At 45.2% G+C, this 13,886-nt stretch overlaps 1 protein-coding gene and 1 long non-coding RNA gene across 2 annotated transcripts in view; one reads left to right on the top strand and one right to left on the bottom strand.

Annotated features, from left to right (window-relative positions):
- The first annotated feature begins 983 nt into the window (after positions 1–983).
- LOC113952977 lies at positions 984–4,478 on the top strand. Its single transcript, XR_003529709.1, has 2 exons — positions 984–1,344; positions 1,972–4,478. It is a non-coding gene; the product is annotated as an uncharacterized LOC113952977 (long non-coding RNA).
- A 493-nt stretch (positions 4,479–4,971) lies between these two features.
- The window catches only part of NCAPD3 (non-SMC condensin II complex subunit D3), a gene marked incomplete at its 5' end in the record, with an annotated part of 30,475 nt that continues 21,560 nt past the window's right edge, over positions 4,972–13,886 (bottom strand). Inside the window, 11 exon segments of the mRNA XM_027655426.1 lie at positions 4,972–6,145; positions 6,229–6,289; positions 6,398–6,472; positions 9,360–9,437; positions 9,546–9,676; positions 10,384–10,553; positions 11,279–11,455; positions 11,872–11,982; positions 12,440–12,639; positions 12,807–12,940; positions 13,278–13,415. Of these exon segments, the coding sequence (XP_027511227.1) occupies positions 6,034–6,145; positions 6,229–6,289; positions 6,398–6,472; positions 9,360–9,437; positions 9,546–9,676; positions 10,384–10,553; positions 11,279–11,455; positions 11,872–11,982; positions 12,440–12,639; positions 12,807–12,940; positions 13,278–13,415 (1,387 nt within the window).

Here is a 13,886-nt window from a genome sequence, read left to right as displayed (position 1 = left end):
TTGGATATATATCTTCCCAATTCCCTACCAAAGCCTACAGGCCAACCCAGTCCTTGAGGCATCTGATTCCCTGCTGTAAACCCTGCACCATCCAGGTTTATCTTACAGAATCATCACAGAATGGTTTGGGTTGGAAAGGACCTTAAAAATCATCTAGTTCCAGCACCCTGTCATGGACAGGGACACCTTCCACTACACCAGGTTGCTCAGAGCTCCAGCCAACCTGCCCTTGAACACTTCCACGGGTGGACAGTATTCACTTAAGGGAGAATTTTGGTGTGGCTGCTCTTGTGCTTGCTGCTAAGACCAGCCAGAGGATGAAAGCTGTGCTCTAATATCCTCATAATTTGCATGGGAAGGGGGGGGACCAGCACAATTAAAAGCCTACAGGTGTTTTTCCAATAGATCATGTGCTGCTGGCATAATGAGGTCTTCAGTTTGATGATCAGAGCTCGCTGCACAATTAGTTGGAAGCATCAGGACATGCATAGGGAATGTATGCAGCAGAGTAGGCTCTCCACAGGAAATCTCACTAGTTGTGAGAACCTAAATTTGGGGTGAAAAACAACCACTTTACAGCACACATTAAAATGTTAAAAACAACAGCAATAGCATCAGAGACAAGCCTCGATGTCCTTACAGAGTCTGTGGAAGAGATAATATATGTAAACCCAACATTCTCACCAGATAGATTTGTTCTGTGCTATATGTTGCTTTTCAGCACAAGCCCTGTCTTTTTTTTTTTTTTTTCCCTCTCTGGTTTGGTTTGTTTTTCAGAGAAAGCTCCAAATACCCTATTTAAATGCAGCTGAGGGTTGGCATCCACTGGACCTGACAGTCGTATATAAATCCTGAATTCCTGTGGGATTGCAAACAAGTGGTGCTTCCTTATAACTAAGAAAAATGCTGAAGGCATCTGGCAGTGAAGGATTGAAATGAACTTTATAATTGTCACAGGAAACAGTGCAGGAGGCACAGAGAGGTAGTGACAGGGACCAGAGCAGGAGAGCCCAGAAAAGAACCAGTTAATCTCTTTGCAGAGTCCTGTGGAAACAGGCAGCAATCTTTTTTTTACCCTGTGCTGAAGGGGAAATAGAAAAAATCCCAGTCATGGCAAATGATGGAATAAACACAGACCCCTCATTTGAGAAACAAACTGGGTTTCTCTCTGCTTGCTTTTCATTCAGCTGCTCCTCCTCATTTCCATCTTTCTCAGCACCTCCCCTCCAAAATCCTGCAGTCTTCCTGTCCCAGAAATCAGATTTTTTTTTTTTCCCCCTTTATTTCAGCTACAAGACTCCAGCAAAACCTGATGGCGTTAATTATATCCGGACAGATGATGAGGTAACAAATGATTTGCATTTAACATCTCTCTGTTAAAAGGAGAGGAGGAGGGTGGGCAGAGGACAACTCGCTTTTTTGGGGCCCACAGACTTTCTCAGAGTGGGCTCCACTCCGAAACAAGGCTGGAGAACACAGGGAAAACAGAAGGGTGAGGGCTGAGTCATTTCCTTGGAAATGATGAACAGTTTAAGTTGCTTGAAGTGACTGATGCCAGGAGCTATCAGAGGCAGCTCTGCTCTGAGTTATCTCGTGGCCTGACCCCCTGGGGATGAGTTTCATTGGATTAAGTGGGCAGGACATGATGCTTTTTACGAGAGAACTTGTATTTTGGGATTTGAGTAGATCACTAAAGCTTAAGACCAGAAATAGCCTCTCCCATTAGCAGAGATACTGATGAGGGAATGGGAAAGTCCCCTGCCATGCCTTGCTGTGTGAGGACAGGAGGAGGAGGCAGCAACTCACCAGTGCAACTGGTGCCTCCCTCTCCTTCCCAGCTGGAAGATGGGGCTCCCTAAAAGCACTCTTATTTATAAACACTTTGGATCTACTTTTTTGGGGGCAGCAGGAATGACAAGTTGCCTGGAAAGCTCCTAAATCCTTCCTCCACCCCAAACTGTTTCGTTGCAGGGCGACTTCAGACACAAGTCTTCGTTCGTCATATAGGACACCAAAAGAATACTGCAAAACCAGCAAAAGCAAGTGTGAAAATACCTCCTCCAGGAACTCAAAGCAAGAGCAAAAGATTAATTAAGTGCGCTTGGAAGAGTTTGGAACACACAAGAACTCGATAGCTAGCTATCTGTATATCTTTTTTTTCTTTGCCAAAGTTTAAAGTAACTCCTCACTGCCCAACTCGCGTCTCCCCTGCCTCCGGAGATACCAACAGGATCACCTAAACCTGCCCTTGGACTAAGGAAGTGTTTTAATACTTCCCAAGAGACTGGGCTGTGGAAGTTTGTGGCATTGCCTTCTATTTGTGCTGCAGGGACACGGCCACAATGTGCAAACCACCCAGGGGGACAGCATTAGGTAAACGTGTAGTAGACATTGCTAGTACGTGTTACTAGTAGACAAAAAAAAGGTGCTGATACAGGAGTAGATGGACTTCAAAGAGTGAGACTTATCCATGCAAGGGGGGGGGTCTTCCTCCCAGCAGCTCATTGCCCAGGCCTGGCTGGTGACTTCTACACATTTGTGTGTAAAAGATTGTCCTGTGCTCGACTCTGACTGCTCAGGAGCAGGGGGGTGTCTCTGAACAGCCGACAGCGAACACCACTAATGTTCTCAGCCCCTGTGTAAACCTAATTCTTGTTGTTTAACATGATGACCCACCAGGCCAGGATTGCTTCTGTTCCCTGCTTTGTAGAGAACTCACTGCACGCAGGTAACCCCTCCATCTAATCTGCACAAAGCAGACTTGCCTCCTGAGTCTTTCCGTGCTGAAAGAGGCTTAGAGGGGAGGCACAGAACGAGTGCTAAGACATCCCTTTCAGGAAAATTAAAGCCAAATACTTTTCCTAGGCTGAGATTGCCATAAAAGGTACTGAGATATCTTCCAGCTTTTTTTACCTTCTCCGTTTCTTTTGTAGAACCCCACGTTCTAAATTTTTTGCAAAGATCTATTTTGATTACTTCAGAAAAAGGTAACATTTCTATTTAAAGTGTAAATACGTGATGCCAGCAGTGTTTCAGTAATGGAGCTATTTTTTTACTGTTGAAGCTACAGAGAGGAGCTCAACTGTTGCTATAATATGGCACTGTCAGAGCATATCAGTATTAGTGCAAACTGTATTAAAAATCTGCAGGTGGAACAGCATCTCTTTCCTCTTAAACCAGCTTCAGCCATTTCCTTGTCACAAGAGGTCTTACCAGACACAGAACAGAGTCACTCAGGGATAGTTTTTGTAAATTTACGGCAGGAGCTATCAACTTTTTTTTTTTTATACAGAAAACTTCTCTTGCCAGTGACCAACACTTTGTTTTTGTTGTTGCAAGAAATATCCAGGGATGGCTATTTTGGATTCAGTTCCAACGAGGTGACAGAGTGACTTCAATGTTTGCTGCCCCTCTGCAAGTTCCCTAAAGCACTAACACAGTGTGACAGCTACAGCAACCCGACAGGTTTAAAACTACACGGCCAAGGCCACTGTTTCTGGAGTTGGGAAAGCAAAAGCACGACACAAAAGCACTTTCATGGTGTCAGTTGAAACTTTTCTCTAGGTGGTAAAAGAAAAAAAAAAAAAAAATTAATTTGGTTCTTTTTGGCTTGAGAGAGAATAGCTGGAAACACATGAAGACACCCACGTTGGTGGTGTTGAACGACAATGGGTGATACAAGATGTGGATGCAACACTAGAACTGTGCTGTGGTTTAAGAAGTTTTTTAATGTAGCATAATTTAGTGTTCTTGTATTTGCAATATAAATTGAGTTGTCTTAACTTTTCCTGTATACAGTATTTTGGATACTTGACGATTTGGACTGTCAGTGTTATTTTTTAGTGTTCTGCATTACTCTGCTTTGTTTCCTAAGGCCCTCGCTGGACATGCCATTGCTGCATTTGTTTTGCCTAAACAAAGCATTTCCACTTGTCCTTCTGCTGATGAAAGTAAAAGTAAGGATGGGGCAGCAATAACCAGATGTTCTCTGTGTAATTCAGGCATTACCACTGCTCTTTTGCAACCATACTCTGGTTTCCTTCTTAAGACAAGCTCTTCAGCCAAGCCAGCCAGTCCTGATTGCTGCCTCTAATCATTCTGACATTCCTTTGCACCCTCTGGATATCCACTGCTCCTTCTCTGTGCTGCTGCAAGGATACCTGTAATAAGGGAGAGAGAGGAAAGGGATGGATCAGGGTAGCTCTGGGCACTATGGGAGCACAATCCCCAGTCTCACCAGGCAGCCTTCCTGTGAAAAACCAGCAAAGCTAAGAATCAAACCTTCCATTATTTTCAGTTCTAAAATGCACAGTGGCATCTCTAACGAGAGAAGGGGAGGTGGTCCCCCTCCCCATACAGCTCGTGGGAGCTGATGGATGGAATTCATTGTATTGTTGTGAATAATATTCAGGTTTGTACTAATGTATTACGTTTAACTTTGCCAAGAATGTTTTACATAAATACCAAGCTATGAAGCATTCTTGTAGGGGTTTTTGTTTGGGTTTGGTTGTGGTTTTTAAACAGCCAGATTATGTTTCTGTTTTCAATTCAGTGAAATAAGGGGAAGTCTCTCCTGTCAGAGCATGCACTTATTTGTATTGGGATGAAGGTGACAAAGTCCAAGGTATGTTGCTGTTAATCAGTTTTTTCTTGGACATTTGTGTATTCCTAGTTCTTTCCTAGAGAAGACTCATTAATGCACACAGGGCACATCTCAAACACTGCTTGAGGACAGAACAAAAACAACAGAAGCACAAAGTAGGAAATAAACTATCCAAATTTACCATTCAGAGTGGTTAAATGATAAATTAAGGCAGGAGAAAAGGTAGGGAATAAATGGATGTGGCCATAATTGACCATCACTTAAGCCAGGGCTATTCCATACATCCTCTGTTCCCAGGTTTTGACTTTGGGAATAAAGTTTAACCTCACTGGGAGATTTCTCTGATCTCCAAAACAGAGTAGGGAAAGTGAGGGCAAATGATGGGATTCCAGGACAGGAGAGAAGTGCCCCCGTTTCCACTCGTGCAGCAAAGCCTGAGTAAGACAAACCAGCATGAATAAAACAGATCCCAGTCTCAAGTTCCAATGAAATCCAGGGCTTGAGCTCTGCAATAGAAGGTAACCACAGAAAAACTTCAGTGTGGCATCAGGGAGACTCGGGAATGGTCAGATTCCAGTGTGGTCACAGCACATTTATAAGTTACCTGCACAGGGCACTCAGCTCTGACTTACCCACCATGATTTGAGTCATGCCCTGCTTGCAGATAAATCAGAGTCTTTATTTAAAAGCTGCTGGGTCCAACATTATTAATTGAACTGAGGGCCCAAGATACCAATGATGTGGTAGAAGAGACTTAAGAGGCTGTAGAAATCTATAGAAAAAAAAATAAATCATTTCTCTGTCAGCTCAACAAGAGGGGAGACGGCGTGGGCGGAATTAATTCTGTAACCATTTATTTTCATCAAATGGTAATAGTTGGAAATAACATAGTTCAGGAATGGAAATATTCCATATAAAAAGAGCATTAAGGCTGTTCATACACACAGGAGTTTGCACAACAAATAAGAGGTGATGTAGCGTGCAATTACCAGATTTAGGGGTGTGGCAGTGACAAGCTGTTTTACCTTTTCATCAAATTAAAGTAACTATTATATAACCAAGAGGGACCGTGAGGGATCGGGTGAATAAGCCCAGCCACTCACTGCCCAGCAAGCTGTGATAAGTGCATTTTATTGCAGCAACACTGTGCCCTCACTTTTTCAAATGGACAAATTATACATCCTGAGAGTGAAGAGCAAACCCCCCTTTATGCTGCAGCTTTCCAGCCCTCCAGTGAGCTGTGTCAGGAGCAGCAGCTTATAATCCATACATGTGCTAATGCAGGCTTTGTCTGCCCGTATTCTGGGCAGTTCTGTGGAAAAGCCAGCTAAGAATAGATAGATAAGGAAGGACATGTGTTCCCAGTTTATAATTGCAGGGGGGAAGGCTTCAGGCACGTGGTGATGCTGTGCACAGGCCCAGTGAAAGGCTCAGTTGTTCGCTTTCCGGGGGGGTCTGCGCTGGGAGCGGCGCAGAGGGACGTGCTGGCTGCTCCTTCTCCTGGCTGGGGATTCCACTTTCCACTCCCGAGGCCGGGATGGGCTGGAAGAAGGAAGCAGAACCACCATTTATTTCCAAGCCTTTACTTCCAGCCTTTCTCCCTGCAATTTCTGTGCCGAACTTACAGTTTCTCCGGCGATGTCAAACAGATAATATCAGTCGGCTTATCCTCATCCTCTTTGCTCTCTGCAAAGAACACATTTTCATATTTTAAAAAATACCACAGATTTGATCATTTGGTGTTTCTTCCCCCCTCCCCTCTTCCCTCAAGTTGGAATCCCAGAGATGACTTGCCTGGAGCTGAATCAGGTGTGTGTGTCAAGCTGATGCGACTGACCCCAGCCCCAAAAGTCAGGTCATTAATGGTCTCTGGAAAAATAAGAAAAAAGGCAAGAACATATTAACAGTCAGCTTGTGACACAGCCAGAGGGCAAGGCATGCTGCTGTGGAAACCTTAAGTGTCACCGAGTAAGTAAATCCAGTTAATTGCAAACACACACACAAACACACACATACAGATTTATATCTATTTTATACCTATATATTATATATCTATTTCATACCTATATATCTATTTCATACCTATATATATATATATATAGATATTATATATCTATTTTCAGCCCATCAGACCTCAGTGTCTCCCATCCAGCCTCTGTGTTGAGTCTGATGGGCCACTGATGCACATCAGCTTCACACTCCAGCTTTCCTGGGAGGAGGAAATTCCTTAAATACGGGATGGTGTGCCTCCTTGTCCTGCCCTGGAGGGAGAGCCACACCTCCCACTGAAGCTTTGCCATCTTTCACAGCAACATGTTCGACCCACACCAGTTGCTCTGCCTGGTCAAGGCAGAATTTGGGGCCCCTGGAAACAGCCAAAGGACCTGAGCATGTTCCATGAGGAGCTGCCTGCAGCCAGACAAGAGGAATCACTTGACAAGGGAGCTGGGTAGAATTTAGCTTGCCTGAATAGGCCCTAGTTGTCAGCTGTCTCTTTCCTGTCATTTATCTCAGGAGAGATGTCACAATATTCAGATTTTACTTAACTCAACGCTCTGTTTTATGCTCATGTTTCCCAGAACCTTTCACAAGGAATTAAGGTAGGAAGTGCTTCATAGGGCAGGAGTTGAAAACTCAGCTAAAAGGACTTCTCTTTACAGCTTTAACTGGGTTTGCTCTTTAACTCCTGCCCTGTCCTGGCAGGGAATCACTGAAGCTTAGAGTGGAAATCCAACTTGATCCATCTGCCTTAGCTCTTCTCTGCATCTCTCAGGAATGGTCTGTGTCAGTGTCCTGACTTTGTGCAGTGTGTGCCTGAACAATTTACCTTGGTAATGAGACAGTTATGGGGGGCAAAGAAAGGGGAGGCAAAGAAAGAGGGGGGCAAAGAAGTATCAAGCAGGGCTTCCCATGCAGTATGGGAAGGTGGTATCTTCACAACACCTTTTTGTGCAATACCCACTCACCCAGACCCACTTAAGCCATTCTCAAAGTAACAGGCAGGAGTTGAGTCCCAAAGACAGAAGGGAAGAGAGAAACAGCCAGAACAGCTGAGTAAGGCAAAGAGGAGGGACAGCTGCTCCCAACTTCTCCAGCACAAAAGTGTTTACAAAGAACTCCATGTCCAATACTTTTAGAATGATCTACCAGAGTAATGAACATGTTTTATTCTGATTGTCTCCCAGCCTGCGAGACCCAGCGCCACCATACAGATGGCTCAACACACGCCAACTGAAGTGATGATCCTGCTCTGTACAGTTTGTCTCCCTGCTGAAGGACACATGCTGCCTCCAAGCAAAGCAGGAATTCAGCCCTAGTACCACTGCAGATTAACATTTCTCCTCTTTTTTTTCACCATATGGTGCTTAAGAGAAACAGCCACACAGGCTTCCAGGGACGTGGTGCTTGAAGAATTCTGCTCTCTAAAAAACACATCCCCAAGTTTTTTGGTGTTTTTTTTTTTTTTTTTTTTGCACAAAGATCATTGCTTGTTGCTCAGGCAAAGAGAAACATCGGGGCAGACAACTCTGAGCACAGAGGGAAGAGCAGGATCAGATTTTCCAGTGGATGCACACCACTGGTTCGCTCCTGCCCACTCACGGCTGTCAGGTACTCCCAGCCTGCCTTATTGGCTCCATGTCTGCTCTGCTGTGTGTGTGCAGGGCAGGGGGTTGCAGACACAGGCAGAGACAGCTCAGACAGCTCTGTCTGGGAATGCCAGACCCTCCCCACAGCAACCCCCAAAGCCCAGTGAGAGCTGGCCTGTCACACACCCAGCTCATGTGGAGCTCTCCCCAGAGCACGTGAGGGTGTTCATCACACAGCTCACACTACAGCAGAGATGCCCTAAAACTGACAGCAAGGAAGGGAATCTCCTGCTGGAACTCAGCTCCATTTGTGTTTTACTATAACTGCCTCTTGTGCTTGCAGGGCTGTCAGAAAGCATTCCAACAAAACCTGCCTTTGGATGGTCAGGTCCTGTGAGAAGGCAGTTCAGCTGGACATAAGCACAGCAGACAATCCCAATTTGTCCATCAGATTCCTCTCTGTGTATTTTTACTTTCATTTCACAGCAGTAAGAAAACCAAATCATTCCTTCTCCAGTGCTCAGCTCAGTTCTCTCTCAGTGTGGAACACACACACTTAATTACTGTGCAGGTTGTTAATCCCTTTGGGCAGATCTCTGTGTTCTCCTGCACTTGTCTCACCCACTGCCTGCTCCAGAAGCAGGTTGTAGCTCCCCCCAGATCCTGTTTGGACAACAGGAACCCCTGAAGAGAGCCAGACCTTGAGGATTTCCCTCTGCAGCAGGTCCTGTAATTCAGCCTAAAAATACTCAGCTCTGCTTCCAGAGCCAAGGAGAGCAATTGTGCAGTCTTGCACACTTTGGGCAGTGCTGGTAAGGAACCACAACAACATTCCTCCTCAGCACCCCAGAGTCGATGAAGGAAGAAAGGGCAGTGGCTCTGTTACTTCAGCATCCCAAAATAAATTCTCTCCTGCCCTGACCCAATGCTCTGACACCCTGTGACATGCACATGGGGACTATTGGACTGTCCTTTCCCATGGACACCATTCAGCTGAAACCACCAGTTTCAGAATGGTTCTTCTTTACTACAACCCCTTAGATAAACAAATAATCTACAGCTATCGATGGCTGGTTTTCTCAGCCCTTTAGGGGAGCTCTGCACTGACACCTCTCTCAGAGGAGGAGTGCTCAGCCCAGTTTGGGAAGGGCTCCCTGGGTTGTACTCACGCTCTGGGGTGCTGATGGCACGGCCTGCTATGGCCACGTTGTCTCCAGAGGACTGTTGGTTCAGGTTTTGAAAGGACACTAAAACCAAGAAGGAAATAATTAAGAACAGAAACGCTTTCAAGACTCAAGGGCCTGACCAGATCTGTGTAGAACCAGATCCAGTGCAGTTTGCAGCAATGTTCCTACCCTGCTTGCTGCCTGCTGTGCTTGATGCAGCTGATAAACTCCTCCCAACACTCCTGCTGCGTTGCTTGCTCCTGTCTTCTATGGCCTTCCTGGCAGAGTTCAGGATGGCCAGTGTGCTCAGGGATGCTGCCCTAAGGACAAAAAACAGGACAGAAAACAGGGATTTCCTTCTGCAAGCTCACATGAGATGCCTGTAATGGAGAGACCTGTGCCATCCTGATCCCTCATCATCTTAAACACCAAATGTAAAGGAGAAGATGATGCTGCAAACACTGGTGTTGCAGTGGGTTTCTGTGGCCAGGTTTTGGCAGTGGGGGGTGGCTACAGGGGTGGCTTCTGTTAGAAGCTGCTAGAAGCTCCAGGCTGGGCTTCCCTGCTGCTGGCCAAGGCCAAGCCAACCAGGAGTTCATGAAGGACTGATAGCAGCAGAAACAACAAACCCCCATTCCCATCTCCCTGCACCACTGGGGGGGAAGGAGGGAGAACCTGAAAGGAAGGAGGGGGGGGGGAAGGTGTTTTTAAGATTATTTTACTTCTCACTCTTTTGCTCTGATCCTGTTAGTGATAAATTTAATTAATATCCCCACTTTGAGTCTGTTTTGCCTGTGATGGTGATCAGCCAGCAACCTCTCCCAGCTCTTAACTCACAAATCCTTTGCTGGTTTTTTCCCCTCTCCTCTGTCCAGTTGCTGAGGGGAGGCAGAGAGTGGTTTTAGTGGGTACCTGGCATCCAGCCAGGGCCAACCCACTACAACTGGTGACCTTCAAACCACTCAGGATGGCATCAGCAAAGCAACAGCCCTGCAGAGCATCACAACAGGTAAAGAAAAACCCATACCTGCGACCCAGTAACTTCTCCCTCAGAGTACCAGCATGAGGTGTAGCCAGCTCAGAAGGCACAGAGGAAGGGATTGATCCAGCTGGTGAGGACTGTCTCTGACTTGCAGGAGGCTGTGCATTATTATTCTGGCCACCAAGAGATGCAGCTCTCTCCAAAGATGGAGATGGCTATGCAAAACAGGAGAAGAGATCATATATCAATGGATACAAGAGTAGAAAACCCCACAAGACACTTTGACCTACATGCTGTGTGATGAAGAACTGCCCTTTGTGTGATGGATGTAAAGGGGTGCAAGGGAGGAAGAATTTATTGGTCAAAAGTTTAACAAGAAGTGAAAAGAAAGTTTTGCTGGGACACACATGTCCTAGTTTAGGGGTCTATATATAGGTGCTCTTCTAAAGTCTGCAGAGAAATGTACTTCCAGGCTAGAAGTCACCTCATCTTAAGGTAGGTATCTAAAATAGTTCAGGACAATTGACTCAAGCACATACTTATTTCTTTACAATGACATTAAAAGAGGACCTGCATGATGAGGACAGGTATGAATTTCCACTCTGTAGACACCTAAAGTCAAAGTGAACTCTTTGGCCAGCCTATCACTGTGGGAACAGAAAATAATTAAGCACAGCCAGTGCCAAATTAGACTTAAGTTCTCCCTTTAAACTGAATTCTATCTACATTAATCATTTGCTGCTCCTCTTTGCCTAACAAGTGTTGTTTGTTGATCTTCTGAGCGTATCAATGACTCTGAAACCAAACCTTCTGCCGGGAAATGTGAAGAGATATAGCAGAATGGTTATGGAATGCTCTCATAAGTGATGGAAGAGCGTCCACAGACAGAGTTTGGGTGTTATGAGCACACAAATTTTAGCAGAGGAGACCATACACGTACAGAGTTAACAGCACCAACAACCTCTGCCTGCGCTGCTGGGACCTGCTCGTGGTCTGACTCCTTCTCCCTGGCCAGCTGCTCCTCATATTTCTTCATATCATACTCCAGCTCGGCTGCCAGCTGCTTGTCCACAGCAAAGAACTCTTTGATTTCGTTTCGGTAATCTTGCATCATTTCCTGGAGCAATGAGGAATGTTTAAGCCCTTTCAGAAATCCCTCCTGATTCACATCCCCATTCAGATCACAGCTGCTTCAGCGCAAAAAGGAAATACCAGTTGGTGGAGCAGAGGTGTTTTTAACAGACTAAGAGTTTTCAACTCCAATTTGTGCTTCAGAACATGAAAAAGCTTTTCCAGCGTTCGGGCTTTCTACCCACGTTCCACAGAGGAGGCTCACACGTAACACACCAAGATCCTTATCTAAAATCCCTCCACCTCCTACATTATTTAACACAGTGGCAGTGGCACAACATCATCTGTCTGCTAAATTCCCCTCTAAGAAGGCTGTTTGTTCTGTTACTGGTTGCACATCCAACACATTAACTCAAGAGAGGATTAAAACCCCCAAGCCAGCAGGAAAACAACTCCCCTTACCCGTAGATAGTTCATCAGGTCCTTAAGAGCTGGGATCCTCTTCTGCTCCATCAAAGCCTTCAGTGATGTGATTACTGGGATGATGTTTTCTATGAAATTCTTCTTTTGAACCTTTTTTTTTTTTTTTCAACAAGGCATGAACAGTTACAGATGCAATAAAGGAGAAGCCACTCTGGTTAGATGAATGGTCTAAGTGAGAGGAGTTATCCCTCCAGAGCAAGGGAATTACTGTAATTAAGGCTGCTCTTACTCATGCACAGAGGCTTTTAACCTAAGTGGAGTCTTTTCAGATACATCACTAAGTCACTCAATTCTCACACTGAAGGCAAATTGCCCAAAAGGTGCACCAAAAAACATTGTTACACTCAAATGCTTTACCAACAAGAGAGCTGGGGAGCAAATTTAGCTTAGCACAGCTTCACTGGCTTCTGGGGAGATGCATTTCTCACCACTCCAGCTCAAGGACAAGCATCTTTCACTAGTTTTCCCTCAATGCTCTGTTTTTACAAGACACAGAGCTCCCACAGGTGCCCATCCCTCCTGCCACACCAAACCAAGAGCCCTTTACCTGCGAGATGAGTTTTTTCTGTGCCACCTGTACGACAGCATTGGCCACTGCCATCTCATCTTCATCAGGGTCAAGGTCTTCCTCAGGTTTTGATCTCATAGTTGACAGCTTGATTTCCTTGCAGCTGAGGACTGCAAATGTGTCTGAGAGCAGCTCACTGGCTTCCATGTCCAGTGGAAGGACCTCATCTGCAAAGCAAGCTGGAACACCCAGGGAAGAAATAAGGAGTGAAATAAGAAGTATTTTCCCAGAAACAGCAGTGAGGAGGAAGACAGGAGGATAACACACCTGGATTACGAGCCTGAGGGTTTTTTTTTTTACCAGACACCAGTTCTTTGTTTGTCTGATTTTTAAAGACATGCCTTACCTAGGATGCTGTGGCTGATCTTGGTTGTAATGCTGAACCTCTGCTCATCTGTGAAATGCTCCAGCAGGAACGTGTAGATTCTCATCCTTTTTTCTCTGTTATCTTTCCCCTTCAGAGAGAAGAGATTCTTCGCCCTGTGGCAGAGCAAGACATTTTACAAGGGCCCAAGTGACATTATGCCAACTCACAGGAATAATAAGGCTTTAAATCAGCGAGGAATATTTGCATGCCACTTTTAAGACCCATAAACCTGTTAGGACACCACACAGTCCCACAAATTACATGCAGAATTCCTCCCAGAAGTGTCATGGGGGAAGGCAGGACACAATTTAACACTGTTTCCCCCAGCTGCTTTCAGCCTTTTGCACATGTAATTATGAAGTGACACAAATGCTTTGCTGCCACTGAGAGCTGCATGGCCACACAGCCCATAATTCAGCAAAAAATTAGACAGAAATGTGCTCAACTGACCGTGCACCCTGGGGGAACCTGTTGTACTTCCCGTGTTTCTCATAGCTGTTGAAGTGGAAGATGCACTCAATGAAGTGTTGGGAGAACATCACTGGGTTCCTCTTCAGTAAGAGATGCACCAGACAGAACTCTGCAAACCTGGAAAGGAGGGAAAGAAAGATCTGATCATCGGGGTAGTTTCTAAAAGCCACCAGTGAAACATAGCATAGGGCTCTCAAGGCAGGGGGATGGTTTTCCTCTGCCAAGTCTCCCTCAATACCACATTTAATTCTTGCCCAGCTCCATCTGGGCTGGAACAAGGATATCAAGTTCAATGACTTTCAGCCTTTTTTCATCCAGAAACAGACATTTCCAGCATCCACAATCCTACTTATTTTTATGGCCATTAAAGTAAACAGAGTCAGAAATTAATTTGAATTTAAATCCAGGCACAACACTTCAATTATTTAAATAATTTAAGTTCCACTGTGGCTGAGACACAGCAATTAGCAACAAGTTAATCACCAAAGGTGCTGCAAGAGCTGGAAGTCAACCCCAAACCTGAAGAATATGGTTTTGTCTGGATGTAGTCACTGAATGCAGATGCAAAGAAAAAGGCTCCCAAAGAAG

This window comes from Corapipo altera, unplaced genomic scaffold (assembly GCF_003945725.1).
Source record: "Corapipo altera isolate COAL_440 unplaced genomic scaffold, ASM394572v1 71, whole genome shotgun sequence".
Classification (NCBI taxonomy): Eukaryota; Metazoa; Chordata; class Aves; order Passeriformes; family Pipridae; genus Corapipo; species Corapipo altera.
The sequence above is the reverse complement of the archived record's forward strand: the minus strand, read 5'-3'. Positions and strand labels throughout refer to the sequence as shown.